This window comes from Prionailurus viverrinus, chromosome D3 (assembly GCF_022837055.1).
Source record: "Prionailurus viverrinus isolate Anna chromosome D3, UM_Priviv_1.0, whole genome shotgun sequence".
NCBI classification, from domain to species: domain Eukaryota; kingdom Metazoa; phylum Chordata; class Mammalia; order Carnivora; family Felidae; genus Prionailurus; species Prionailurus viverrinus.
This window is the reverse complement of record NC_062572.1, coordinates 20,480,766-20,507,909: the sequence shown is the minus strand read 5'-3', so window position 1 is coordinate 20,507,909 and position 27,144 is coordinate 20,480,766. Positions and strand designations below refer to the sequence as shown.

Here is a 27,144-nt window from a genome sequence, read left to right as displayed (position 1 = left end):
GGCACAATAGAAGCTGTAATACATGAAGAGTTTATGATCAATTCCCTTCCCCCCACCCCCAAAAAAAGCATGTAAGATATACTTCCAACTGCTCATTGGAGCAAACAAAATAAGGTCTTCATTTTATGTAAGTAAAGTTTTCAAAACAATGCAAGTTCACTGAATAAAATTTGTTAATATTTTTAAGGAGTGTTTTTTCCTACCCTGGGAAGACCAAATAGTTCAGAAGTTAGATTACTATAGAAGTTACTAGTTTAGTCTTTTTTTTTCCTTTAAGTTTCAGATCATACAAATGTATACAAAAATTGGTATCCTGATAGTTTTCCTTCATACTACTGCAATCTCTCTTTAATATATGGGTGTGTGTGTGTGTACATATTCCAGCTAAAGCTGGAAGGACTTTGAGAAGTGTGTTAGTATAAGACTTAATAAAAACAAAAACTGGACTTTGAGAATGCTCCAGTGTGGCTTAAAAGGAAGTAAGGAACATGATATTAGAAAATTGAGAAAGGGGTTATGTAGTGGCAGAAAGTTTGGTAACACCATCACCTTCAGTTTATATGAAAAGGATAAAATGTACCTAATTAATTGACTCATCTGGCTAAGGAGATTTCCAGCCAGAGAGCTGGAAGTACTGCTTAGCTTCTTCTTGTTGGTTATAGTACAATATGAAGGGAAATAAAAAAAAAGTTAAGGGAAGGACTGTTAAAACAGGAGCCAGAACTTGCAGGTTTTGAAAATTTCGTCTCTTCAGATGGCAAAAGATGCTGAAATTAATGGCTACCAAGCAAAGATCATAACCCAGGGCACTGAAGAAAGGTGATCTAAAGATGAGAGTGGGGCTGTAAAATTCTTTGTTAAGGCTCAGAAGGATCAAAGGTGATGCTTCAGAGCACCATTCAGTCAGGTCAAGGCCCTCTAAAGAGTTTAAGGGTGTGGCTCAAAGATCACCTCAAATCACACAGTGGGGCTTCTACTAAGCTTATGGGTGTTGTCTCTCAACATTCTCAGCAGAAAACCAAGAGAGTCATCCATACCTTGAAGAGATGTGTGGTTGTAGCTTTGGAGTGGAGTTCTTTGGCATGAACACCAATAAGATTAACAGGAGACACACAGTTTTCAATTTAGCTATAAACTTTCTTTCATAAAAGCAAGTATGTCATAGGGCAGAATCAAGAATCGAGACATCAAAGCCAAGAGAATCTCCAGGCCTTGCATCCTAATCAATGAACTGCCAGCATATGTATACCTGGTGGGATTTCAGAATTGCCACTAACAAGTGACTCCCATCTCCTCTTCCCCTTTCTAAACAGGCATGTCTATGAAAGTTGTTCTATGCCTGTCCCACTGCTGTTGGGTGGGCATGTAGGTGAGCAGGTAACTTATCTCTTTTGTTCACAGGTCTTCAGATTCAGGGAACTGTACTTGAGATACTGCAAATGAGGAATACCACCCAAGGACTTGATCTACAACTAGACCTGATTAAAATGAGATTCTAGACTTCAACTTTTGGAGGCCTTCTGAGGTGAATGTATTTTGCACATAGGAAGTATGTAAACCTGGTGGTTTAAAATTATACCCATAAATTCTTCCCTTCAAAGGTAAAGCTTAATTACCCTCCCCTTGATATGTGTGCTAGACTTAGTGGCTCATTTCTAATGAACAGAATATTGTAGAAACAACAGAATAAAATGTCTGAGATTAGGTCATAAAAGACAGTCTAGCTTCCTTGCTCACTTCCTTCGAATATTTGTTCTAGAAGCTAGCTAGGCATGTCTTGAGAATACTTAGGTAACCCAGAAGAGAGGCTCATATGGAAGTATGAGGTTTTCTCCCAACAGTGAGCAAGGAATTGGGAGTTTCCTGTCAATAGCCATGTGAGTAAGCCATCTGGGAAGCAAATCTTCCAGTCTCATTCAGGTCTTCAGATGACTGCAACCTCATGGAACACCCACAACATGTAATTTCCAGAACAACCCAACTAACTTGCTCCTGGATTTCCAACTCTCAGACACAGTGGAAGAGTAAAAAAAAAAAAATTAAGCTGTTAGTTTTGTGGTATAGTTTGTTATACAGGAATAGACAATGAATATATCCCCAAATTTGGGCTCTGCCTTCAGTCCAGTTTTGACAAGAATCTTGCTGGGTCCGTTTATAGAAAATTCCCCACCATTGATATCTGATCACCCTTGATATCTGATCAAATTTCTTATTCTCTACTCTCAACATCATGAATAATTTTTTTCAACATTTCTAAGTTTTATTATTAGGAATTTCTTTCAAATGAGTATTTTCATGCTTTTACCTTTTATACTATATTCATTTTGGGGGAACAGATTTCTAGAATTAAAAGTTCATTATTTTTATCATATCCTTTTTTAATACCCCATGTAGTGATTTGAAAAGGATGTATACAAAGTCATTTAGTATGTACCCACACCCATACCCTAAAAGTTCCAAGGAAAACTTAATTCACAGTAAACTATAAATTTAAGACTAAAACATTCAGTCTGCAAATTCTCACGCCTTTGGAATTAACTTACCAAAAAAGGTATACAGAATGAAAACTTTAATAAAAATGAAAGTATGAATCAAAATATTTAAGACTCAAAGCTGTAAACAAAGGTAGGCAAAGTTTAAATCCTTTATTAAACAGAAATAAAGCTGTTAAAGTGTCTTTATAAAAAAAAAGAAGAATCCTAAAGAAAATAGAGGTGTCTAATGAATCAAGACAAAAATAGGGAGGGGCACCTGGGTGGCTCAGTCAGTTAAGCGTCCGACTTTGACTCAGGTCACGATCTTGCGGTCCATGAGTTCGAGCCCTGCATCGGGCTCTGGGCTGATGGCTCGGAGCCTAGAGCCTGCTTCCGATTCTGTGTCTCCCTCTCTCTCTGACCCTCCCCCATTCATGCTCTGTCTCAAAAATAAATAAACGTTTAAAAAAATTAAAAAAAAATAGGGAACAAAAAAAAATTAGTTGGGATAATAAATCAAGGGTTGTTCCTTGGAAGAGTAAATCAGAAACATTGATAAAGCTGTGGCAAATCTAATGAGGGGAAAAGGAAATACGTTTTAATAATAGAAATGAGAAAAGGAATGGGATTCTGAGTAGAGAGGATAATATTCAACCCCAAGTGGAAATATTACTTCAGGAAAGGAAGGTTTCTAATAGAGAAGTATGAATCAGGCTGAGCAAAACCTTTCTGATAGAAAAGTGTGAATCAGGCTGAGCAAAACCTTAGGTTAGTAAAGAAAATGTAAATGATTGCCTCAATAGATATTGTAAGCTATCCAATATAATTAAGCAATTTTCTTTAAAAATTCTAAAGACAGATATTAAGCAGTATGTGCATTACCTTTAATGGTAAAGCATTTCTCACTAAAACCAAGAACAAGAAAGCTCATTTACATATCACTGTTTGGAAGTTTGGGCCAATGCAATATGGTCAAAAATAATTAAAATTGGCAGGAAGGCAAAGAGTGTACATAGTGGTATCAAATAAAAATTAACTTAAACTAAAAATATGCCATGTTATTGGTGAAAAGATAAATAACGAAAACTTTTTTTTTCAAAAAAGCATTTTATTACTATAATTGCTATTTTACTTACAATTTTTGGCAACATTAACAAAATAATAAATTTTATCTGAAAGAACAAGCAAGCAAAATAGACATGGAAATTCACAAAAGGCAATAACAAAATAGTAATCTTGACAGATATTCAATATATTTGTAAACAAAACAAAGTGACATTGCCTTAAAAAAATATAGAGGTATCAATAGAAAAACAGAGAAAGCTCCTGAAAGAACTCAACTCACTATATTCATTGTCTTTTGGTTGCAGGCACAGAAATTGACTCAAGCTAGCTCAATTCTAAGGTAAGCAAAGCTTTTGATGATTATCTCTTCCTAGCTTTTTGTGAAAACCTAGGAAATTTAACCAGATTGGAGAGGAAAGAAGGAGTCGGGAGGCTTAAAGTGCCTTTAGCAGGGAGGAGGAAAAAGGTATCATTTCATTGTCAGTATCTTTTAAGAACACTGGTGAAGCTCAATAAACTAAAGGAAGTGTCAAACAATTAAGCGAGGTAGCAAGTCATGCAGGCTTAGGAGATGAGCATTCTAAGAAAGAAAGCAACAATTGCAAAGTCTTTGGAACAGGAAAAAATATGATTTGCTTGAAAAAAAAAGCAAGGCCAATGTGTCAAAAACAGTGCACCAGTGGGGAAAATGGTAGATTAGCATGGCAGAGAATGGAAGAGCAAGAGGAGGTAGACAGGGGTCGTATCACTCAACCTGTAGTTGGCAATAAATAACAATTTGTACTCCTTAGGGGCATACTTTAGTTAAATAGCAAACAACAGTTAACAGTGTTGATAATACCAAGCAACCACAAAAACAAAGAACTAAAACATTTCATATTTTTACTGTTTTCAAAAACAGAATTTGTTATACGAACAGAACAAGGGAGACAAGTATGCAGAGGTCTGCATATCTATTTATACACAGAAGTTTCCACCTGAGACTAGAACAACTGTGCGTGCACACGCGCGCGCACACACACACTCTCTCTCTCTCTCTCTCTCTCTCTCTCTCTCTCTCTCTCTCTCCTTCTCTCTCCACCTAAAACAGGTTCAGGCTGAAATATTAACAAAGTGCCTCGGCCCAAGCAAACTAACTGAAAAGGCCTAGTAAAATGTTCAAAGTGCAAATCAATCAATCATTGAGCAAATAAATACAACAGAATCTACACTCAGGAAGTTCTCTAAAACATGGACAGTATACTCACAACTACTTTGTTATCTGTAGTCCTTCCTCCCCAATTCTAGAAGGGATGCAAAGCCCCTGATGACTAACCATTCCCAGCTTTTTGTAAAGCTTAGGGAATTTAACAAGACTGAGGAGGGAAGAGGGAGGAGAGATAAGATGCTTTGAAAGAGGAGAAAGCAAAAGAAAACAGGAAAGACTTCTCCCAGCTCAGGTCTATAGACAGCATCCTAGGTTCCTTAAGTGGTGCACAGAGGCTTGTAGGTACCTGAGTCAGAGGTGGAAGAAAGAAGGGACAGCACTGGAAAATGCCCAGGGACACTCAATCCTGGGAACCCACAGAAGTAGTCAAGGGTGTTGATGTTCAGGAACCAATACTCAGATGGCATTCCAGTTACGTAAGAGTCCTTGGAAATGGCAAAGGGAAAAGTATAGTCACAGATTAGGCAGTTAGCCAGCTGAAGGACAGGAACTCTAAAACGTAATACTTAATGAAATTAATGGGACATTTCTTGCACATAAGAGTGTGGCAAGGAAGTCCCAAACTCACATTAGTTTGATAAAAAGGGAAACTATACACACAAGAGAGTAACTGTTAGCTGTAATACATTCATGTCCAAGGCAAGTTACAAACTTGCAAATTTCACATGTTCAACAGGGGTAAGATACATGTACATGGGAAAATACCAGGAAAAGCCCTATACTGGGTTTAATTTTACTCAGTCACCATGGGTTACTACTTTTATCCACTGTACTTACTATTCTTGGGCAACTCCCATTCCAACTTAATAGTAAGAGAGCTAAATTTAGCCCAGTCCTTGAACTAGGTAGATACCATTTGTTTAGCTCTTTTCAGTTCAAACTATGGGTCTAGTGCAGTTCAAACTATGGATGTCTGGGCTTCTTTCCCTGGGGAAACTTTATTTGCTGTACTGCTGCAGCTGAGAGGTATATGGCTAATTTATTCCGACCAAAGGCCAGCCAGACGAGAACAAACTGAATTCCTCTTTGGATCACTCAACTGGAGCTTCAGACTCTAGCCCCCAATCTATTCATTACCCCTTCTTCTCCATTTGAAGCCAATTGACACACAGTAATTATTTCATGTCTGCAGGAGCCCCTTGCCAAACATCCGCGTTTTATTTTAATACTTTTGCTTCCTTGGATGTTCTTGTGCTAGGAAGACACTCTGAGACTGTTCTTTCTTTCTGCCTTGGCTCCCAGACTGGAGTGAGCGAGTGTGTGTGTGTGTGTGTGTGTGTGTGTGCGCGCGCGCGCGCACGCACTGGCACGCCTCTCCCTCAACCAGAACAAGGAGTCTCCACTGACTAATCTTCCAGTTTCTGATTCCCATTCATGACATACCTTCTTCAACTTCACCCTCATGCTCTCAGAGACCGATTATTTTAAACCAGCACAAGAGAGACACTTATAGGGGCTCAGCAGCAAATGGGACCATGTTGTAACAGTCTACGTTGTAACAAAGTCATATCAGTCTGACTAGAGTTAATATTGAAATCCTCAAGACATGGAAAAAGTTGAAAATAAAATTAAGTACTTAAAGAACTCTAGATTCTATCTGCAGAAGTTAGAGCTTTCAAACTTATAAGTAACATGAAATATCAAAATAAATAGGTTTCCACTTTTTTTCTCTCACACACACATACACACACAAAACACCTTTTATATGTTAAGCCAGATACAGTTACACGAAAGCCAGGTAATATATTTTAAATAACATCTCAAATTCATATCAGACAGTACTGTATTTCATGAATTTAAAAAGAAACTCATAAATAACTCATTGGTTTCACTATGTTTGATGCTACTGAATAATGCAAACTGAATATGGTTTGTATTTTTTATTTTTATAGGGTTTTTGACTTTGATTGAAATACCTGCTTTAGATTTACTGAAACTCGAATTAACGAGGTTTTTTGGAAACTTTACTCTTAGACCTGGGGGGTGACGGTTCAGAATCTGACGTGCTCACAGTAATGGATGCTACTTCCAGTGATTCTGGGTGAAGAGGTCCCAGTGACACTTGAATAACAACTTTTGTTTCAGGAGGCAATCCTTCCAGTTGCTTAGGCTTCTTAAACATTTGATGACACTGGGTCTTGTGCTCCATTTTCTCCTTGAAAGTTAAAAACTGTAGCCGGCATTTGGAACAGTGGTGAACACTCTTTTCCCAGTGTCCCCTATAATGACACATGTATGGTGTTGCAGTTTTGAAAATTTTGAGACAGAATGGACAGAGCAAGTTCTTAGTGTTTTCATGGCAAGTTCTGAAATGTGTTTCCACATCAGCAAAGGCTGATGATCTGTAATTGCAAACCTGGCACACATAGGGCATTTCACCAGGCTTATGATTGTCCTTCATGTGCTGTAAGAGAATTTGGTCTGTTTTGAATGACAATTCACAAATTCTACAGACAGTGGAGGGCTCCTGGGTAGTGTGTACACTTTCAATATGGCATTGCAACTGGAAGGGAGTGGGAAACTGTCGGTGGCAGTGCTGGCAGGTGGTGTAACTTTCCCAGCTGTCACCCCTCTGCTTCTCAAGTTCCAAATGGTGTTTCATGTGATTCATAAACTTGACATTCTTTAGAACTTTCAAGCAGCTGAGGCATTTAAAGGTTGTGTGAGTCTTCTGTTCTGGCTGTCCATCTCCTTTATGCTGCCCATAATAAAAGTCACGAAGTAATATGACCAGACTTCCTTTCTTGGGATCAACAACCTGGTTTTGACTTGCTAGTCTCAAAAAATCTGTTTTTGCTTGTCTATTTTCCTTAACAGGATCTGCAGGGTTGAAATGAACACTGTCCTTTGGAAAAGCTGTTGGAAAAGGTGCTCCATTCTGAACATGGCTTAATGAGGTATGAACACTGTTTGAGGGTGTGCTTTGCTCAGCAGTCACTGTATGAAAGATACCTGAAGGGGACAAAGCTGAAGCATGTCCCCCTATGATTCCATCACTGAGTTTAAGCCTTTTGGGATTTACATTGTTTACTTCAGCAGTAGAAAGTTGCTTTGATATGCAAGGACTTTTATTCATACCTCCTACAGAAAGTGCTGCTCCACCTGGATGCTGCAATGAATTTGTGAATGTAATCAAAGGAGAACATAACTCTGAAGAGCTATTAGGCACGACTTGTGGTGAATTACTTTTATAATCAGGTTTAGACAAAGGCTCAATAATAATAGGACTTTCTGTTGATCTTGATTCAGATTCAGAAACGGGCAAGGCAGTCACTGCTTCTGATACAGGGGTCACATGACTTATAGGCTGCAATTTGCAAGTAGTACCTTTTCTGAGGTGACCATACTTTTTTCTCCTTGAACATGAACCTGGGGTGACTCTGTTCAAAATGTTTGAAACGACTGGTTTTGAATTTGAAGTCACCCCAACAAAGATCAGCTCAGCATCGTCATTTACATGTTCTACCCCAACAAAGATCAGCTCACCATCTTCATCATCTACCTGTTTGGTTTCTTCTATGTTCTGCTGCGGTTCTGGCTCTTGTTCTTCCTCACATAATATACATGGTTGTTCCATTTTCTAATTTTTTTTTTTTATTCTTGAAGGTGTGGCCTCAAGTCCCAGTGTTTTCTTTATATAAATTGCCACCTAAGTACAAACATACTACACATCAGTAAGTACAGAAAAATTCATTACCTTATTTCTCTCCAAAACCCTAAGGTAGTTATAAACACTCTGATTTTATAGATAAGGACATTAAGACTCAAAGGATAAATTACAGCTTAAAAACTACTGTTATAAGTCTGTGCAGCTCCAGAATCACAGCTTTGCTGATTATGATTTCTTCTATTTAAAAAAGAGGAGAAACTTCTAATAACTAATCTCTAGATAAAATCACATGCAAAGGATACACTACTTTATAAAGCCACCACTCTGCAGTGTATAGAAACACGGGCTTTGGAGTCAGAAAAGAATTAAGCTGAAATTCTAAGTCAGCCATAAACCAGCTGCATCTTTCTTTGGCAAATTCAAAACTTTTAAATGTGTTTCTGTATCCTAAAGGCAAAAGTTCTTATTTCTGGGGTGCCCAGCTGGCTCCGTCAGTGGAGCACACAACTCTTGATCCTGTGGTCATGAGTTCTAACACTGGCTATAGAGATTACCAAAAAAAAAAAAAAAAAAGCTGAATAAAAAAAATTAAAAAAACAAAAAGTTCTTACTTCTCTGACTTAAGGCAATAGCTCGTTTTAAAAAGCATCAACCAGGGGCGCCTGGGTGGCGCAGTTGGTTGAGCATCTGACTTCAGCCAGGTCACGATCTCACCGTCCGTGGGTTCAAGCCCCGCATCGGGCTCTGGGCTGATGGCTCAGAGCCTGGAGCCTGTTTCCGATTCTGTGTCTCCCTCTCTCTCTGCCCCTCCCCCGTTCATGCTCTGTCTCGCTCTGTCCCAAAAATAAAAAAAAATAAAAAAAATAAAAAAGCATCAACCATTCAATGGCACCTTTTTTTGTAGCAGAATTGAAGAAAAGTTTATATTAAATGAACATCTCAATTGATTCATACATACTAACTTTATAAATATTAATACAGAAGTGTCAAATTCAAAGAACAGAGTAGGAGGACCTACACACAATCAACAAATTGTATAATTCAGTGTCAAATGCTTATCACATGCCTTAGCAAATTAGGAATGAACTCTCTTGATAACCTCATCCCACCTCAAGGCCTTATAGTCTGTTCACTGATGTGTCCTAAATTTATCCCTCTAATCCTGACTTCCCCACTGAAGTCTCTTCTCCACATGGCAGGCAAAATGATTCTGTTCAATCAGATTATATCACTGCTCAGCTCAAAACGCTCCAATGGCGGGGCGCCTAGGTGGCTCAGTCGGTTAAGCGGCCGACTTCAGCTCAGGTCATGATCTCACGGTCCATGAGTTCAAGCCCCGCGTCGGGCTCTGTGCTGACAGCTCAGAGCCTGGAGCCTGTTTCAGATTCTGTGTCTCCCTCTCTCTGACCCTCCGCCATTCATGCTCTGTCTCTCTCTGTCTCAAAAATAAATAAACGTTAAAAAAAAAATTAAAAAAAAAAAAACACTCCAATGGCTTTCTGGTTTGCTCAGTAAAAGGCCAAGTGCTTCCAATGCCTGTAAAACCATGCTCCCAATCCTATATACTGCTCCTGTAGTTATGTCCTACTCCTCTCCCCTATCTACTCACTCTAACCACACTAACCACCTTGCTTTTTCTTAAACATATTAAACACTTTACCTTGAGCTTAGAGCCTTTCATTTGCCGTCCTTCTAATATGCATGCTCATCACCCAGATACCTGCATGGCTAGCTCCTCACCATCTTCAGACTTCTGTTCCATGTCTTCTCAAAGAAGTTCTCAAATAATCCAACCAGTTGCTAATTCACATTCCCAATCTCTCTCCCATTCCCTCACCTTCAAGTCCTTATCACCATCTAACACATTATTAACTTTATCCATCTTGATTCTTTTCTACTCCCTACCCAGTAGAATGTAAACACCAAAGGACAGGGATGGTCTTTTGTTGACTACTGTACCCCCAGCACAAAGAACAGTACCTGGTACAACATGGGAGTTCAACAAATACAGAATTTGTTAAATGAGTTAATGGTAACTTTCATTAACAAGAACCTTTTTGGTAGAACAGACTGTATGTACTCCATTACTTCCACATTTTCTATGATTTAGTTTGAGAGCCTTGTCCATGTTAGATATTCTGTGGGCCAATGAAGGATTGAAAACTGCTAGCTTTTTACAAACATTTTTTCCTCACAACCCATAGTAAAAAAAAAAGAACAAAAAAAAATAAAAAAACAATGTATACAGAATCTCACTACACACATATAAATAATAATTGTTTTACTAAATGGAATGCTTATTCTAATATTTTCTATTTTTTTAATTGACCATGACCCACAAAATCAATTATGACTCATCAATGGCTCACTACCAGTGGTTTGAAAAACACTGGTTTTAAATTATGATTCATAAACTCACCAACTTCTGAAAACACAATGTCAGAATTCATTGTAGCCCAATATGGACACTTCAAATCCAATCTATAAAAATTAAATTGGCATCTAATATATGTCATGTACCTCTCATTAACTTAATCAGCACATCAGCATATAATTTTGGAACACATAGATATTTAATCTTGAAATGTGTATACCCACTTGGAAATAAGTCAAAAAGGAAGTAGAATATTAAGTAGAATAAAAATTACTTATTCTTTTCTACACTTATTTCACAATTATATTTTGCTTGCCCAACCTGGTCTGGTCTGACACTACCAAGTACTAAGAAGAAAAGTGATGAATGCATGAAGCTTACAGTCTAGTGTGTCATGAATAGTGATTACAATTTCTTAATTTCTTTTTTTTATGTTTATTTTTGAGAGAGAGAGACAGAGTGCGAGTAGGGGAGGGACAGAGAGAGAGGGAGACAGAGGATTCAAAGCAGGCTCTCAGCTGTCAGCACAGAGCCCAACGCAGGGCTCGAACCCACTATCTGTGAGATCATGACCTGAGCCAAAGTTGGAAGCTCAACCAACAGAGCCACCCAGGCGCCCACAACTTCTTAATTTCTTAAAACTGAGACCAAGTATGTAATTAGGAGATATGCTAATGCAAGAAAACATAGAAGTTTGAAAGCACTGCTCTTTAATCAATGAAAATTGGTTTGGTATGTCTATATTCAACTTCAATCATCTAACTCCAGGATAATGCCACCTAATCCAATGTTTCTCAACCTAAGCACCACTAACATGTCTGGACCAGATAATTCTTTGTGGGGGAGAGGAGTGCTGTTGCATGCATTTAGGATGTTTAGTAGTATCCCTGACCTCTACTTACTAGATGACAGTAGCAATCTCTACATGTCCAATCAAAAATGTTCTTATGGGAGGGATGCCTGCATAGCTCAGCTGGTTAAGCATCCAACTTGGGCTCAGGTCATGACTGCACCATTCATGAGTTTGAGGCCCATGTGAGGCTCTGTGCTGACAGCTCATAGCCTGGAGCCTACTTCGGGTTCTGTGTGTATCTCTCTCTCTCTGCCCCTCCCAGGCTTGCTCTCTCTCTCAAAAAAAATAAATAAAAATTTAAAAAATAAATAAATAAAAAATAAAGCCTAGAAAAGTTTATACTTTTACTTAAAGTTACCTTAAAGTAAGGTCTGGAGACAGCACTAAAATTCATGATTCCTGAATTCTAGTTCTGCGTTCTCCTCATGAGAACTCTGACTTAATTCATGTCTGAATTTCTGGTGATGTTGCTATTAATTGCTTAGTCCCTAAGAATCAAAGAATCAAAGAGTCTCACTGGATTCATTTTTATTCTCCTTGTATTTTATAAAAACTGTTCAAACCTCCCCAACCTCCATCAAATTACTCAAAGAAACTTCTTCTAAGTGGTTCTAAATAACTTTTAAAGCATTAGTCTTTCTAACTACCTTTCATTTCCATTCTTATTAAAGCACCTCCCCACAATTTCTATGTTTAGGTCCACTGGTTACTTCATGTTTTTACATCTGCACTAGGCTCCAAATTGTCTGGTCTCTCTGTCCTTCAAATTATGACCAATTCCATACCACCACTAGATGAATCTTAAAACACCTCTGTAATTATATCACTCCATTATTCCTACATGTTAAATGATTCCTCCAATTCTAGAGAATACATTTTAGGTTATGCTACATGCTGAACTGTGTCCCTCCAAAATTTCTATGTTGAAGTCTTAACCCCCAGTGTGATGGTTTCTGGAGATGCGAACTTCAGGAGATAATTAAGTTTAGATAAATCATGAGGGTGGGGCCCTCATAATGAGATTAGCGCCAAGAAGAGCTATTAGAGAACTTGCTTCTTCTTTATCTCCCATCCACTGTGTGAAGACAGAGTGAGAAGGTGGTCATCTGCAAGCCAGAAGGAGGGAAGCCAATCAGCTGGCACCTTGATCTTGAATTTTCCAGCCTCCAAAACTATGAGAAATCAAATCCTATTGTTTAAAAAAAGTAAAAATAAACTAGGTTCCAGTAACAATGCCAGACTTTCCACCCAACTGATCTTGGAAGGAGTTTTAGCTGTTGACCATGCTGATTAACTTTCCAATCATTCGAGATGAAAAGTTAAGAGAAAGAATCAGACCTAAAGTGAATAAACTAATGAATGAGTTCATTTAGAATAAGAATTACATTAGACCATGGGAACTTTCTTATCATTTCTCTTCTGGTGTCCTTATTTTCTATTTAGAAACTTAAGATACTGGGGTAGGAAAGCTGGACATGCCAAAGACCTACTACATCTAACGAGTTAATCCTCAAAAATCACTTCATATCCCCCATCAAGGAAGCTGCCAAAAGCTGTAGGAGGAGTTAATAAGAAGATTTCATGCCAAAGATAGCGGAGAAAGCAGTAGGTGATAGATAACTCATCTCCTAGGTTATTCCTGTGAATTTTAACAACAGCCCTTTTAGTGGATCTTTGTTATAGCCACACACCAGCTTTTTTAAGGCACCAGTCTTTCTTGAGAACCTTCTTGAGATCAGACTAACAGGACTCCTCTGCTACCTATCCTCACCATCTTCCCTTGCTCCTGACTCTTTTCACCCCACTAGTGCTCCTCCCAATTCCTACCCCTATTCTTTCCCCACCCACGGCACTCATGTCTCTTCCCCACCAATCTTCTTTCCTTCTCTTCCACTGATCCCACACATCTGCTGCCTTAAAATTTAATGCCCATTAAACACAGATCCTTAGAAGAAATGAGAGGCTCACAGGATCCTTAAAACTGCAGTAGACATTTACATTTCACTTTAGGGCAATGAATAAAAATAAAAATTTTTTTTCATAAATATTTGTCCATAAATAAGCTCACAATAGTTGGAGGAGTGTAAAAATGGGGTCTAACCTAGCTTGGGAGTCCAGGAAGGGAACAACTATTAAGCTAAGGTGGTTCTTTATCAAAAAACATGATTATTTCTATAGACTGGACTCAGAAAAATCAATAATTTATAGACCTTCAATACCAATTTCCAGTCTCACTATCTCTCTGACCTCTTTTCCCATTATTCTAACACTCATTCACTCCAATCCAGCCACAGTGGCTTCTCTGCTGCTCCCTTCAGTTTCTGCCTGGAACTCTTATCTCCCAGATATCCTCATGGCTAACAGTTCTATCTCCTTTAAGTCCACGTCCAAACTTACCTTTACCGTAAGACTTGTTCTGATCACCGAAACTAAAAGTACAACACTCCTACCTACCCAACATTCGATCCTATGACTCTGCTCTATTATATTCTTCCTGATTTCATAACATCACATTCTATATCACCAAAGAATGTATTTATTATATTCACTACCCTTCTTTCTCCATTGGACTCGCAGTTCTTTCCACTGGAAAAGTTCTGTTTTGTTTTTAGCTTGTTTTCTTTGTTTTTATCTGTCTGTTCACTGATTTCTCCCAAAGTCCTAGAGCAGTCCTGGCACGTAAGTCTTAAATATTCGTTAAAGGAAAATGATTTTCTAGGAGTTAGATATAAATTCAACAAAGGATGGTGGGCTGAGAGAAGGTGTAGGAAATGTTCAAATATGAGGAACAGCCAATTTTCTTCAAGTCTGGGAACTAATGAAGTTTACTATTTTTAAAAAATTTTTGTTAACATTTATTTATTTTTGAGTGAGAGAGAGAGATAGAACACGAGTGGGGGAAGGACAGATAGAGAGGGAGACACAGAATCCGAAGCAGGCTCCAGGCTCCGAGTTGTCAGCACAGAGCCCGATGCAGGGCTCAAACTCATGAACCGTGAGATCATGACCCGAGCGGAAGTTGGACGCTTAACCGACTGAGCCACAGAGGCATCCCTGAAGTGTACTATTATAGCAAATGTGAGAACCTTGAAATCCTGGAACTCAGGAGAATGACTACAGTCAGGCACTTTCAGTCATTTTCCCTTTTTCTTCCTTTCATCCCAAGAGCACCATGTTAGTGTTAAACACATCTTAGTGAATACACAAAGTAGATACGAGCAGAATGGCAGTCCAACCTAAAAGTGGTGGTTAGTTCAGAAGTTCTTTCTCTAAGACTGAGTGTTTAGAAAGGGTTTGGAAGTATCAGATGAGTGGTGAATGATTTAAACAGAGGTTGCAGACAGCCATAAAAAAGAGAAGTTTTTAAAAAAAAAGAGAATGTTAATTTGTTAAATGCCAGCAACAAAGTGAGGCTATAGGAAATGGTGGAATAAGAAACTACAAATACATCCTCTGTCATAAAAGCAAAGAGAACAATAGCAAAAATTGTCCAAATCAAGCTTTTTGGATCCTGGATATTAACCAAAGGCTTGCAAAAATCAGAGGATTTCTGTGGAAAACAGTTTGGCAGTTCCTCAAAAAGTTAAACACTGAATTATCATATGACCCCACAAGTCTGCTTCCAGGTATATAGATCTTTTGAAAAGAGGTACCCAAACACATGTAAAGTACATGCATGCTTATAGTACCACGATTCACAATAACTTAATGGTGGAAATAACACAAATGCGGTATACACAAACACTGGAATATTAGAATCATAAAGGGAATAACAGCACCTCCAGGTTCACTGTTGTATTATTTACAATAGCCAAGATACAGAAACAACCTAAGTGTCCACTGGTGGATGAAAAAAAATGTGGTATATACAAACAATGGAATATTATTCAGCCATAAAAAAAATGAATGAAATCTTGTCATCTGCAACATGATAGACCTGAAGGCATGATGCCAAGCGAAATAATTCAAACAGAGAAAGATAAATATATTATCTCGCTGATATGTGGAATACTAACAACAACAACAAGCTCACAGATACAGAGAACAGACTGGTAATTACCAGAGACAAGGGAGGGGGGCAAAATGGGTGAAGGGGATCAAAAGGTATAAACTTCCAGTTATAAAATAAGTTGTGGAGATGTAATGTACAACATGGTGACTATAGTCAATAATACTATATTGCATATTTAAAAGTTGCTAAGAGAGTAGATTTTAAAAGTTATCACAAGACAGAAAAAAATTTTTAACTATGTATGGTGACAGATGTTAACTATACTTATTATGGGCACCATTTCACAATTTATACAACTATCAAATCATGTTGTACACCTGAGACATAAACATATGTTAGATGTCAATTATACCCAATAAATAGAATTTAGTATTGATACATGCTGAATAAACCCTAAGAACATGCAAAGTGAAAGAAGCCAAACAGAAAAGTTCACATATTGTATGATTTCATCTACAGGAAACATCCAGAATAAGTAAGGCCATAGAATCAAAACACAGATTGGTGGTTACCAGGGGATAGAAGGGGAAATTGACAGAAAATGCTTAATGGTAAAAAAAAGTTTTACTTTGGAATGTTTGAGATGTTTTGGAACTAGATATAGGCGGCAGATGTATGACACTGAGTGCTCTAAATGTCACTCAATCTTTCACTTTAAAATGACTGATTTTATGCTATGTAAATTTTACCTCAATATATTATTTTTTTTAAGTTAGCTTATTTATTTTTGAGAGAGAGAGAGACAGAGCAAGTGCATGAGCAGAAGAAGGGCAGACACAGAGGGGGAGAGAGAATCCCAAGCAGGCTCTGCACTGTTAGCACAGAGCCTGATGCAGGGCTCAAACTCACAAACCATGAGATCATGACCTGAGCTGAAATCAAGAGTCAGACACTTGAACCGAGTGAGCCACCCAGGCGCCCCTCAACATATTATTTTTTTAACATATTATTTTTTTTAAATAAAGACAGGATATTACTACCACCACACAGAAATTAAAAAAAAAAAATCTAAGGGAACACTATAAACAATTCTCTTCCAACAAATTAGATAACCTGATGAAATGCGCAAATTCCTAGAAAGATACAAATTACCAAACTGACTCCAAAAGTACGAACTGACCCAGAATAGATGACTCCAAAAATATGGACTGACCCAGAATATATGAATAGATTCAAAATACATGAATAGATCCAAAATAGAGACTGAGTTAGTAATCAAAAAAAAAAAAAAAAAAATTCCCAAAAGAGAAATCCAAGATCAGATGACTATCCTGGTAAATTCTACCAAAACAATTCAAGAAAAATTAACATTAATCCTTCAACTCTTCCAAAAATTAGCAGAGGAGAGAAAACTTTCCAGCTCATTCTATGAGGCTAGTACTATTCATACCAAAATTAGACAAAGATCTCACACACCAAAAAAACATTATATACCAATATCTCTTATGAGTAGAGGTAAAACTCCTTAACAAAATACTATCAAACACAATTCAATAACACATAAAAAGAACTGTGACCATGACCAACTGAGATTTACGTAAGAAATGCAAAGTTGGTCTATTATACGAAAATGAATCAACATTATACCATTTTAGTAGAAAAAAGCCAAAAAACCCACATCTGCCTGCAAAAAAAGCACAATACAAAATCTAGCACCCTTTCATGAGGGAAGAAAAAAAAAAAAGCACTTAACAACTGGAAAGAGAAAGGAACTTTCTTACTCAGACAAAGGGCATCTGTAAAAACCCGACAGCTAGCATCATACTTCATGGTAAAAAGACTAAAAGCATCTCCTGTCAGATCAGGAACAGGACAAGGGTGTCCACTTCTACCACTCTGATTCAATATTATATTGTCCTTTAATGGGACATTAGGCAAGAAAAAAAAGTAAAAAGGCATTCAGACTGAAAAAAGAAGTAAAACTATATTGGAGAAGACATGATTTTATACATATAGAAAATCCATAGGAAATCTACAAAACAAGTATTAGAACTAATAAACAAGTTCAACAAGCTTGTAGGATACAAGATCAATATAAAAAATCAATTATATTTCTATACACTAGCAATAAACACCTTGAACTGAAATTAGGTAAACAGTTCTATGTACACTCAACATTAAAAAGAATAAAATACTTAAGAATAAGTTTACCAAAAAAATTGCATGACTTTCATACTGAAAACACTGAATTATACTGAATACATTACTGAGGCAATTAAAGAAGATCTAAGTAAATGCACACATCCTATGTTCATGGATAAGACTTAATACTGTTAAGATGGCAAGACTACTGATCTATCAAAACCCCAGCTGGTTTCTTCACAGAAATTGAAACTCACATAGAAATGCAAAAGACTCAGAAGAGCCAAAACAATCTTGAAAAAAGAACTGAAAATTTCACATTGATTTCAAAATTTACTACAAAGCTACTGTAATCAAGAATATGGTACTGACATGCAGATAGAAACACAGATTAATGGAATACAATTCGGAGTCCAGAAATAAACCCATACACTAACAGTCAACTGATTTTTAGCGAAAATACCAAAATAATTAAGTGGGGAACAGACAAGTCTTTTCAACAAATGTTGGAACAACTACACAACCATCTGCAAAAGAAAGAAGTTGGACCTCTGCTCACACCATACACAAAAAATAAAACAGATTAGAACTAAATATAAATTCTGCCCACAGAATTGGAGAAAATAGGGGTGCCTGAGTGGCTCAGCTGGTTAAGCATCTGATTTTAGTTCAGGTCATGATCACACAGCTCGTGAGTTCGAGCCCCACATTGGGCTCTGTGGTGACAACTCAGAACCTGAAGCCTGCTTCAGATTCTGTGTATCCTTCTCTCTCTGCCCCTCCCTCCCTCATGCTCTGTCTCTCTCAAAAATAAACATTAAAAAAAAAAGAAGAATGCAAGAAAATATTTGTCAATCCTGTTTGTGACAAGGGACTTATATCCACAATACATAAAGACTTCTTATATCATTAGAGTAAAAAGACAACTCAATTTAAAAAATGGGCAAGGGAATTAAATAGAAATTTCTCCAAAAATCATAAACAAATGGCCAAGTATATGAAAAGATGTTCAACATACCAGTAATCAGAGGAATGTGAATCAAAACCACCATGATATATCACTTTATACCCCTCAGAATGCCTACTATCAAAAAATATAAAAATAAACAAGTACACCAGAAAATAACAACTTTTGCGCGTGGGTGGCTTAGTTGGTTAAGCATCCGACTTCGGCTCAGGTCATGATCTTCCAGTTCATGAGTTCGAGCCCCGCATAGGGCTCTGTGCTGACAGCTCGGAGCCTGCTTCAGATTTTGTGTTTCCTTTTCTCTCTGCCTCTTCCCTGCTTGCACTCTGTCTCTCTCTCTCAAAAATGAACATTTAAAAAAAGGGGGCGCCTGGGTGGCTCAGTCGGTTAAGCGGCCGACTTCGGCTCAGGTCACGATCTCGCGGTCCATGAGTTCGAGCCCCGCGTTGGGCTCTGTGCTGACAGCTCAGAGCCTGGAGCCTGTTTCAGATTCTGTGTCTCCCTCTCTCTCTGCCCCTCCCCTGTTCATGCTCTGTCTCTCTCTGTCTCAAAAATAAATAAACGTTAAAAAAAAAAAAAGAAAAAAAAAATAACAACTGTTGTCAAGGATGCAAAAAAAGTAGAATCCTTATATGCTGTGATTGGAATGTAAAATAGCACAACTGCTATGGAAAACAACAGAAGTTCCTCAAAAAATTAAAATAGAACTTCTGGATACACATCCAAAAGAAATGAAAAGCAGGATCTTGAAGAGATCCTTGCACACCCATGTTCACAGCAGCACTGTTCACGATAACCAAAAGGTGGCAGCAGCCCAAATGTCCATCAACTGATGAATGAATTTTAAAAATGTGATACACACATACTATGGGATATTATCTAGCCATAAGAAGGGATTCTTTCACATAGGACAACACCCATGAATCTTGAGGACATTATGCTAAATGAAAAAAGCTAGTCACAAAAAAGACAAATACTATATCAATTTCACTTACATGAAGTATCTAAAGGAGCCAAAGCAACAGAAAAGAAACAAAAAGTGGAATGGTGGATACCAGGGTCTAGGGAAAGAGGGACAAAAGAAGTATGTTATTTAATGGGATGGATACAGAGTTTCAATTTTGTAAGATGGAAAGTTCTAGAGATCTGTTTTAAAACAATATGAAAAAAATACAATGCACATATATTTAACACTTAAATGGTTAAGACGATAAAATTTATGTTACCTGTTTTACGACAAAAAATGTATTTAAATTTTTTTTTTCAACGTTTATTTATTTTGGGGACAGAGAGAGACAGAGCATGAACGGGGGAGGGGCAGTGAGAGAGAGAGACACAGAATCGGAAACAGGCTCCAGGCTCTGAGCCATCAGCCCAGAGCCTGACGCGGGGCTGGAACTCCCGGACCGCGAGATCGTGACCTGGCTGAAGTCGGACGCTTAACCGACTGCGCCACCCAGGCGCCCCAAAAAATGTATTTAAAAAAATGAATAAAAAATATGAATAGACATTTCATCAAAGATATGCAAATGGCCAATAAGCACAAGAAATATTGCTCAACACAATTAGTCATTAGGGAAATGTAAATCAAAATCATGAGATACAGCTTCACATACACTAGGTTGGTTATAATCAAAAAGAGGAACACTAACAAGTGTTGCAGAGAAATGTGGAGAAATTGGAATCCTCATGTGTTGCTGGTAAAACTGCTATAAAATGGTCAGCCACTTTGGAGAACAGTTCGACAGCACCTCAAAAATTAAATACAGAGTTATATGCTCCAACAATTTCACTCCTAGGTATATACCCCAAAGAATTGAACACATAAGTCTACACAAAAATTTGCATGACAATGTTCACAGCAGCATTAAAAATAAAAGCCACAAAGTGCAAAAAATCCAAATGTCCATTAACTGATAAATGGATAAACTGTGGCATAACCATACAATGGAATGTTATTCAGCAATGAAAATTAATTAAGTACTGCTGTATATGTGTGATATGGATGAACCTTGAAAACATGCTAGTGAATAAAGCCAGACACAGAAAGGTCACATACTGTATGACTCCTCTCATAAAATGTCTACAATGGGTAAATCTATAGAGACAAACTACTGGTTGCCAAGGGTTGGGAGGAAAAAAGAATGAGGAATGTAGTAGGTTGAATAATGGCCCACCAAAATATCAGATCCTAATCCCTGAAACACATATATGTTACCTAACTTTGGAAAGGGTCTTTGAGATGGGGAGATTACCCTGGATTATACAAATGGGTCCAAAATACCATCACAAATATCCTTAAAAGAGAGGCAGAAGGAGATTTCACACATACACCAAAAGAAAGCATTGTAAAAAGACTGGAGTGACATGGCCACAAGCCAAAGACTGCCAACTGAAAGAGGCCAGCACTGGATTCTCCCCTAGAGTGTCAAGGGTAGCATGGCCCTGCCAACACCTTGATTTAGGCCTCCAGAAGTGAGAGGGAATAAATTTTTGTTGTTTTAATCCACCAAGCTTGTGGCAGTTGGTTATAGTAGCCACAGGAAACTAACACAGGGCTTTAGGGTTGATAAAATGTTCTTGAATTAGGTAGCAGTAAAGACTGCACAATTTTGTGAATATACTAAAAACCATTCAATTTTGCACTCTATGGAGTAAATTGTATAGTATGTGAATTATATCTCAAAGAAAAAAAAATTCCTAGCAATAGGCTGGTGTGACCCCCACATCCTAACAAGTGATACTAAATTTTCAAAGCCCCTAACCAGACTCCATTCGTGTAACAAGAGCTAGGTAATTAGGATTATGGTAATAATGCAAACTAATCTAGCCAAGAAAAAGAGGTAAACTAGTATCACAGAGCCAATGTACAAATATGTAGTGGGAGGTATACCTTCCCAGGGATGAATGGATATCTTCTTGTAGAGTGGACATTACCCTGATACTAAGGACTTAGAACACCAACTTTATTATTAGGATTGCTAAATATCCTAATTTGACCACGGCAATCCAGTTTGACCTGTTGGCCCTATGTATTTTTTTAAAGTGCCACTTTTCACTCTTAAAAACATCCCCGTTTGGGTGACGAATTAGTCAACCTAATTATAAGGAAACTGGACGTTGTGAAAGTGGAGAGCAAATTCTATGCACGCCAGGTGGGCCCTATCATGAATCGCTATATAACATGTATCTCCCTGCTATTGGGAAGCTCCCAGGGAAAATAATACTGGTAAGACTTCCACAGAGCATCCATATTTTGTTTTCAAATATATACAATACTAATGCTTAAGCTGAACTCTCAGAACTCTATTATTCAGTGTTACTCGAATGACTGATTTATACATTTAAAGGAAAGAATAAGGAATGCATCTAGGAACACTTGTCATTGACACATAAGGAACTTACAAAGGATAAGGTTAAGATAACTTGTGTTCCAATTTTTTCAGTGTTATGAAACCAAAAGATGAAGAAAGCTTCTATTCTTTTTTTCGTATCAAATTGACCCTAACATAATATTGCTGTATCAGAACTCCTGGGTCCAAAGAAAGGAGGAGGGGGGAATTTTTCTTTTTTCCTTCTTTTTTTCCCTAAGAAATTAGGGAGAAATTGTTATTCTATGGAAAGATCACCCTAAAAGGTTCTATGTGTGGTCATACATAATATTGGCAATGTCCTGATGTTCACAATTTTGGATGAACTGCAACTATAAAGCATACCAAATCAGTAGAATTAGAACATACCCCTATTCACAAAAGACTAAGAAACAAAGAAATGACACAGGAACAGAATGATAACTGCACAGGTCTGACAGCCTCCTAACCACAGAGAAAGGGGGAGGGAGAAGGATCAAGATGGCTGTTTGTAAGGAATCTGAGTATTAGTGAGTGTTTGGTGAGCCTACCATGTGCCAGGTACTGGTCTCGGTACTGGAGATACAGTAGCGATTGAAACAAAGACCCTTTCTTCAGGGAGCTGACACTGCAACAGACATAACTGGGAAATACATTTAAAAAATATATACATATAATATTACAGTATCACACATTACATATTTTGATATGTAAATAAAGTAACAAAAAACATATAAAATGTTATGTTATATGTGTATATACACACGCATAAAATTTCAAATGGTTATAAATACTACAGAGAAAATAAAGCAGGAAATGGTCCAGGTAGTATGGAGGCAGGCTGGTATCTGTATGGCATGGTTATGGAGATCTAAGAAAGAATTCTCCAGCAGAAAGAAGAGCAAATACAAAGGTTCCGAGACAAGAGGTTGTTTACCAAATTTAAGGACCGGTCAAGAGGCTAACATAATAAGCAAGCCAATGTGAAGGAAATGAGATCAAAAATTAGTTCATTGTAGTACGTTAATGTAGTCCATTCTAAGTTCTTTGGTTTTTACTCTGTGACAGGTCACTGGGAGGTTTTGAGTGAGAAGTGATATGATCTTTCATTTCAACAGGATCACTCTGCTGCTCCTGGAAGAAGGAAATCATGTTAAGAGACTACTGAATTAATAGAAACAAAAAAAAATGACTGTACTAGGAGACAAAGGTACTGAGATGGGGTCAGGTTCTAGATCAAAATCTTGAAGGCCCACAAGATTTGTTGACAGACTGACTGGATTTGAGATGTGAAGAAGAGGATGACACATATAAGGGGTGATGCTGAGCAGGTAAATATGAGACAGAACTCAGAGAATGACCTGGGCTAAGTACACAGATTTTGGAGCCTTTGGCATATAATGTTATTTAAAACACAAGACTGAATGAGATCATCTAGGGAAAGAGGTCTGATATCCAAGCCCTCAGGCATTCCATTGGTTAGAGGTCAGGAACATGAGAAGAAAGCAGAAAAGGATATGAAAAGGGAACAGTTACTTACAGCCAACTGTGGTGGGGGTGGGGGTGGGGGTGGGGAGGTGGTAAAGGAGAATGGAGAAAAAGAAGCATGCTGCAATCCAAATGAAAAGTTATTTTCAGGGAAGAGGAAATGAACGACTGATAAATACTGCCAATAGATCACATAAATTAAAAACTAAAAATTGACCACTGGATTGAGCAATATGAAATTCACTGGTGACCCTGACAAGAATGGATTTAGAGAAGAATGGGAAAACTGGAGGAAGCAAATATGGACAACTCTGGAGAAATTTTCCTATAATGAAAATATGAAATAAAATAAGCAGATGAGGGATGTGCAATCAAAAGATGGATTTTTTAATGAGAGGTAATATTACAATCAGTCTGTTTGCTGATGAGAATGATCCAGAGAAACAGAAAACTTAACCCAGGACAAAGAGGAGACTTGCTCGAACAATATTCCTGAATAAACAAAAACTGCTTGGATTTAGCACACAAGGGGAGGTTTTGCCCTTAGCCTGGAGCCAAATAATTCACTCATAATGATAGGTGAATATGGAGAAGAGTTGGAATGGTGGATAAACGGGTACGGGAGCCACCCTCCAAGATGGCCCCAAGTGAATCTTGCCTCGTTATTTATTCACACGCTTGTGTAGTCCTCTCCCACACCATCACAGGGTTAGCCTATGTGACTAAGCAAATACAGAAGTCATGGTATGTAACTTCTTTAAAAGGCTCTGTACTTCATCTTGGGTACAAGGTTTCTCTTGAATCACTCACTCTGAGGGAAGCCAGCTGCCATGATGTGAGCAGCTCCGTAGAGATCCAGAGTGAAGAAGTGATCCCCTTCTAAAAGGTGAGAAAGCTTAGACATGGATCATCCAACAAAAGTCAAGTCTTGAGAGACTGCCAATCCAGCCAAAAGCTTCGCTACAACCTCCTAAGATACCCTGAGCCAGAATCACCCAGCTACATCCTAGGCTATGACAAACGGCGAAATAAACATTTCTTAAATTATTAAGTTTTGAGACAATGGGTTACACAGCAATAGATAACTAACTATATAATGGGTCTCACTGAGCTATATACACAAGTTCCTGGGCCTACAACTTACTTATTGTTGTGCCTACTGGCATGAAATGAATTCCTATGGCCTCCCCTACCCAATCACATTCAATTATTTCATGAAATAAAGCCCTCAAGGAAAAGGGCATAGAAATGAACAAAACTAACTCTATGTCACCATTCTTAACCAATACACATTACCCTGAAGGAACCACTTTAATACTTTACTACCTTAGCTGAAATCTTAGGTATGTGTATCAACCCATTTTAGCCTCCTGCCAGAGTAAAGGAAAAAGAAAGTCAGTTTCACATAGCTTAAAATCTACGATCCTGAAGAAAAAAGACACAATCTTGGCCGTTATTACAAAGACCTTTCATCTTACCTCAGGCGTGCACTGAAACTTCTAAGAACTTGAGCTACTCCAGGCAGAAGGTCACATCCTTGAGGCAACCAGAAGGGAGGGTTAGGGTTACTTCCATGTTACAGGAACACTTTACGTCCCACTGACTATCTGACACTACCATCTGGATGTGTCTGAAGCATCTCACACTTAACCAGAAAAGAAAACTGGGTTCCTTTCTCCCACACCTGTTCCTCCCATCTACCCTCTCTCCGTAAAGAAAGCACTGTGCCCGCCAACCGCCCAAATCCAAAGCCTGGCAAGCACCCTGGGTCCTGGCTGTCAGGGGGCCTTCGTTAGCGTGCAAGGGTCTGAGATAGAGTCCAGGCAGAGACACAGCACACAAGAAAACTAAGGCGCTGCGGGAGGCAAGAGAGCAATAAATGAATTTGAAAATGCTTGAATCCCCTTGAAAGGGTCTGGGCCACAGACGTCCAGAACGGGGAGAGGGCTGGCTTGCGAGGTTTAAACGCGCTGAGTTCCAGAAGCGACCCCGGCGGGGCGGGCGAGGTGGGCCGCGGGCGGGGAGGGTGTCAGGAAGCAAGGCAGGCAGGCCCCTTCTCCAGGACGCCGAGGCCGGGCCCGGGCCTGGGGGATGGGGCGCCCCGCCCGCGTGGGGGAGGGGAGGCCTCCTGAAAGGCGCCCGCCAAGATCGGGGGAGGGGGTGTGCGCACCCGGGGTCGCAGGACGCGGCGGGGGCCGCTCACCCGACACTCCCTTCAGAGGCCGCGGCGCAGGGACAGGCCTCTCCGGCAGAGCGAGACCGGGAGCGGAGCGGCCCGCGAGACTGCAGCCGCGGAATCCCTCCCATCTCCCCTCTGGAAACACACTATGGCCGCGCCACGCCCCCGTCCTTACCGGCCCCTGTCCGCGGCGGTCGCGGAGCAGCCGGAGGCGCACCGCCCCGAGGTGCTCCCCAGGCGAAGCCTGAGGGGACGACGCCTCCTCAGGGCCCAGGCGCCGCCGCCGCCGCCGCCGCCTCCGCACGCGCGCCCGCTGCGATCTGTGATTGGCCGCCAGGTGCGGGGCCCGAGGCCGGCGCGGCTCTGGGCGCTGCGATCTGATTGGCGGCGAGGCCGGGTCCGGCGCCTGCGCGCGCTCTGGCGCCTCTGCTGGTGATCCCTGGGCGCAGGGTCGGGGTGAGGGGGATGAGCGCCGCGGCTGTCACCCCGAGTCTTCGGAGATGTCTTGGGAAGTCGAGGTTGCAGAGCGGGCCGGGGTTCAAGGTCAAGGGCGGGCTCCCAGTCGATCAGGGGATACTTTTGTCAGCTTGGAGTTTAGCTCTCATAATCCTCTCAGGTGTGCTACCTTTTTCATAAAAGCACCAGCTGCTAGCCCCACGTTTAAGGGACCTTGATCACACAACTGGGCTTGGCGCCCACACTCCTGAGGTTGTATCTGGGGCCAATCCAGTCCAGCCTGGCACCTATTTTTGTATAGTTTGCAGCGACCGAAGAATGAACTTCACATTTATTAATGGCTTGAAAAAAAGCACAAAGAATATTAATTTGTGACATCTGAAAATTATATAAAATTCAAATTTCTGTGTCCATAAATAAAGTTTTATTGTAACACAGACATACCCATTCCTTTAGGTATTGTCTATGGCTGCTTTCCTGTTAAAACAGCAAAGTTGATTCGTTTCCAGAAATCATATTCAAAAGCCTAAAATATTTGCTATCTAGCCCTTTATAGAATTTTTTTAATTGCCCATTTCTGCCAGAAAGCCTGTCTAGTTTAGTAATCTTTTGAAAGGAAAAAGAAAGACAGCTTTTGGTTTTGCTAATCAACAATGTTATATTCATCTCTAGCTCATTTATATTATCCACTCATTGTTTTCTTTCTTAGTATCTCTATAGGTTCTGTTGTTCCTCTTACGATATTTAAAAAAAATTTTAAATTGTATTGTAGTTGACATACAATATTATATTAGTTTCAGGTGTACAGTGTAATGATTTTCCAATTCTATACATAATGCAGTGCTCACCATGCTAAGTGTAGTTAGCATCTGTCACCATACAATGTTATACTCTTTACAATCTTTTGAGATAAATGTCTGGGATGTTTATTTGTAAATTCTCATTTGTTTCTCTTGTATATAATGCTATAAATTTACTTTATTTTACTTAAGTACCAATTTAACTGTGTCCTACAATTTTTCTTCAT

At 39.0% G+C, this 27,144-nt stretch overlaps 2 protein-coding genes, 1 long non-coding RNA gene, 1 pseudogene and 3 gene segments (V, D, J or C); 5 read left to right on the top strand and 2 right to left on the bottom strand.

Moving 5' to 3' along the window:
* The window catches only part of LOC125148931 (immunoglobulin lambda variable 5-37-like), a 1,027,427-nt gene that overhangs the window by 600,879 nt on the left and 399,404 nt on the right, over positions 1–27,144 (top strand).
* LOC125148968 (uncharacterized) overlaps positions 1–27,144 on the bottom strand; it is an 863,358-nt gene that overhangs the window by 437,974 nt on the left and 398,240 nt on the right. The gene's annotated exons all lie outside the window — the stretch shown is intronic.
* LOC125148944 (immunoglobulin lambda variable 5-37-like) overlaps positions 1–27,144 on the top strand; it is a 657,272-nt gene that overhangs the window by 235,508 nt on the left and 394,620 nt on the right.
* The window catches only part of LOC125148935 (immunoglobulin lambda-1 light chain-like), an 899,300-nt gene that overhangs the window by 496,903 nt on the left and 375,253 nt on the right, over positions 1–27,144 (top strand). The window lies entirely within an intron of this gene.
* The window catches only part of LOC125148936 (immunoglobulin lambda variable 5-37-like), a 647,249-nt pseudogene that overhangs the window by 253,385 nt on the left and 366,720 nt on the right, over positions 1–27,144 (top strand).
* LOC125148937 (immunoglobulin lambda-1 light chain-like) overlaps positions 1–27,144 on the top strand; it is a 498,673-nt gene that overhangs the window by 109,136 nt on the left and 362,393 nt on the right.
* On the bottom strand, positions 6,612–25,855 carry LOC125148929 (zinc finger protein 280B-like). The gene is made up of 3 exons (XM_047827425.1): positions 25,837–25,855; positions 24,961–25,018; positions 6,612–8,395 (listed from the first exon to the last, which is right to left on the bottom strand). The coding sequence occupies exon 3, from the start codon at positions 8,321–8,323 to the stop codon at positions 6,689–6,691; it is 1,635 nt and encodes a 544-aa protein (XP_047683381.1). The 5' UTR covers positions 8,324–8,395; positions 24,961–25,018; positions 25,837–25,855; the 3' UTR covers positions 6,612–6,688.

What these genes read in the sequence shown, in the direction of transcription:
- LOC125148929 (XM_047827425.1), bottom strand. Translation starts at nt 8,323, where the DNA reads ATGGAACAACCATGTATATTATGTGAGGAAGAACAAGAGCCAGAACCG.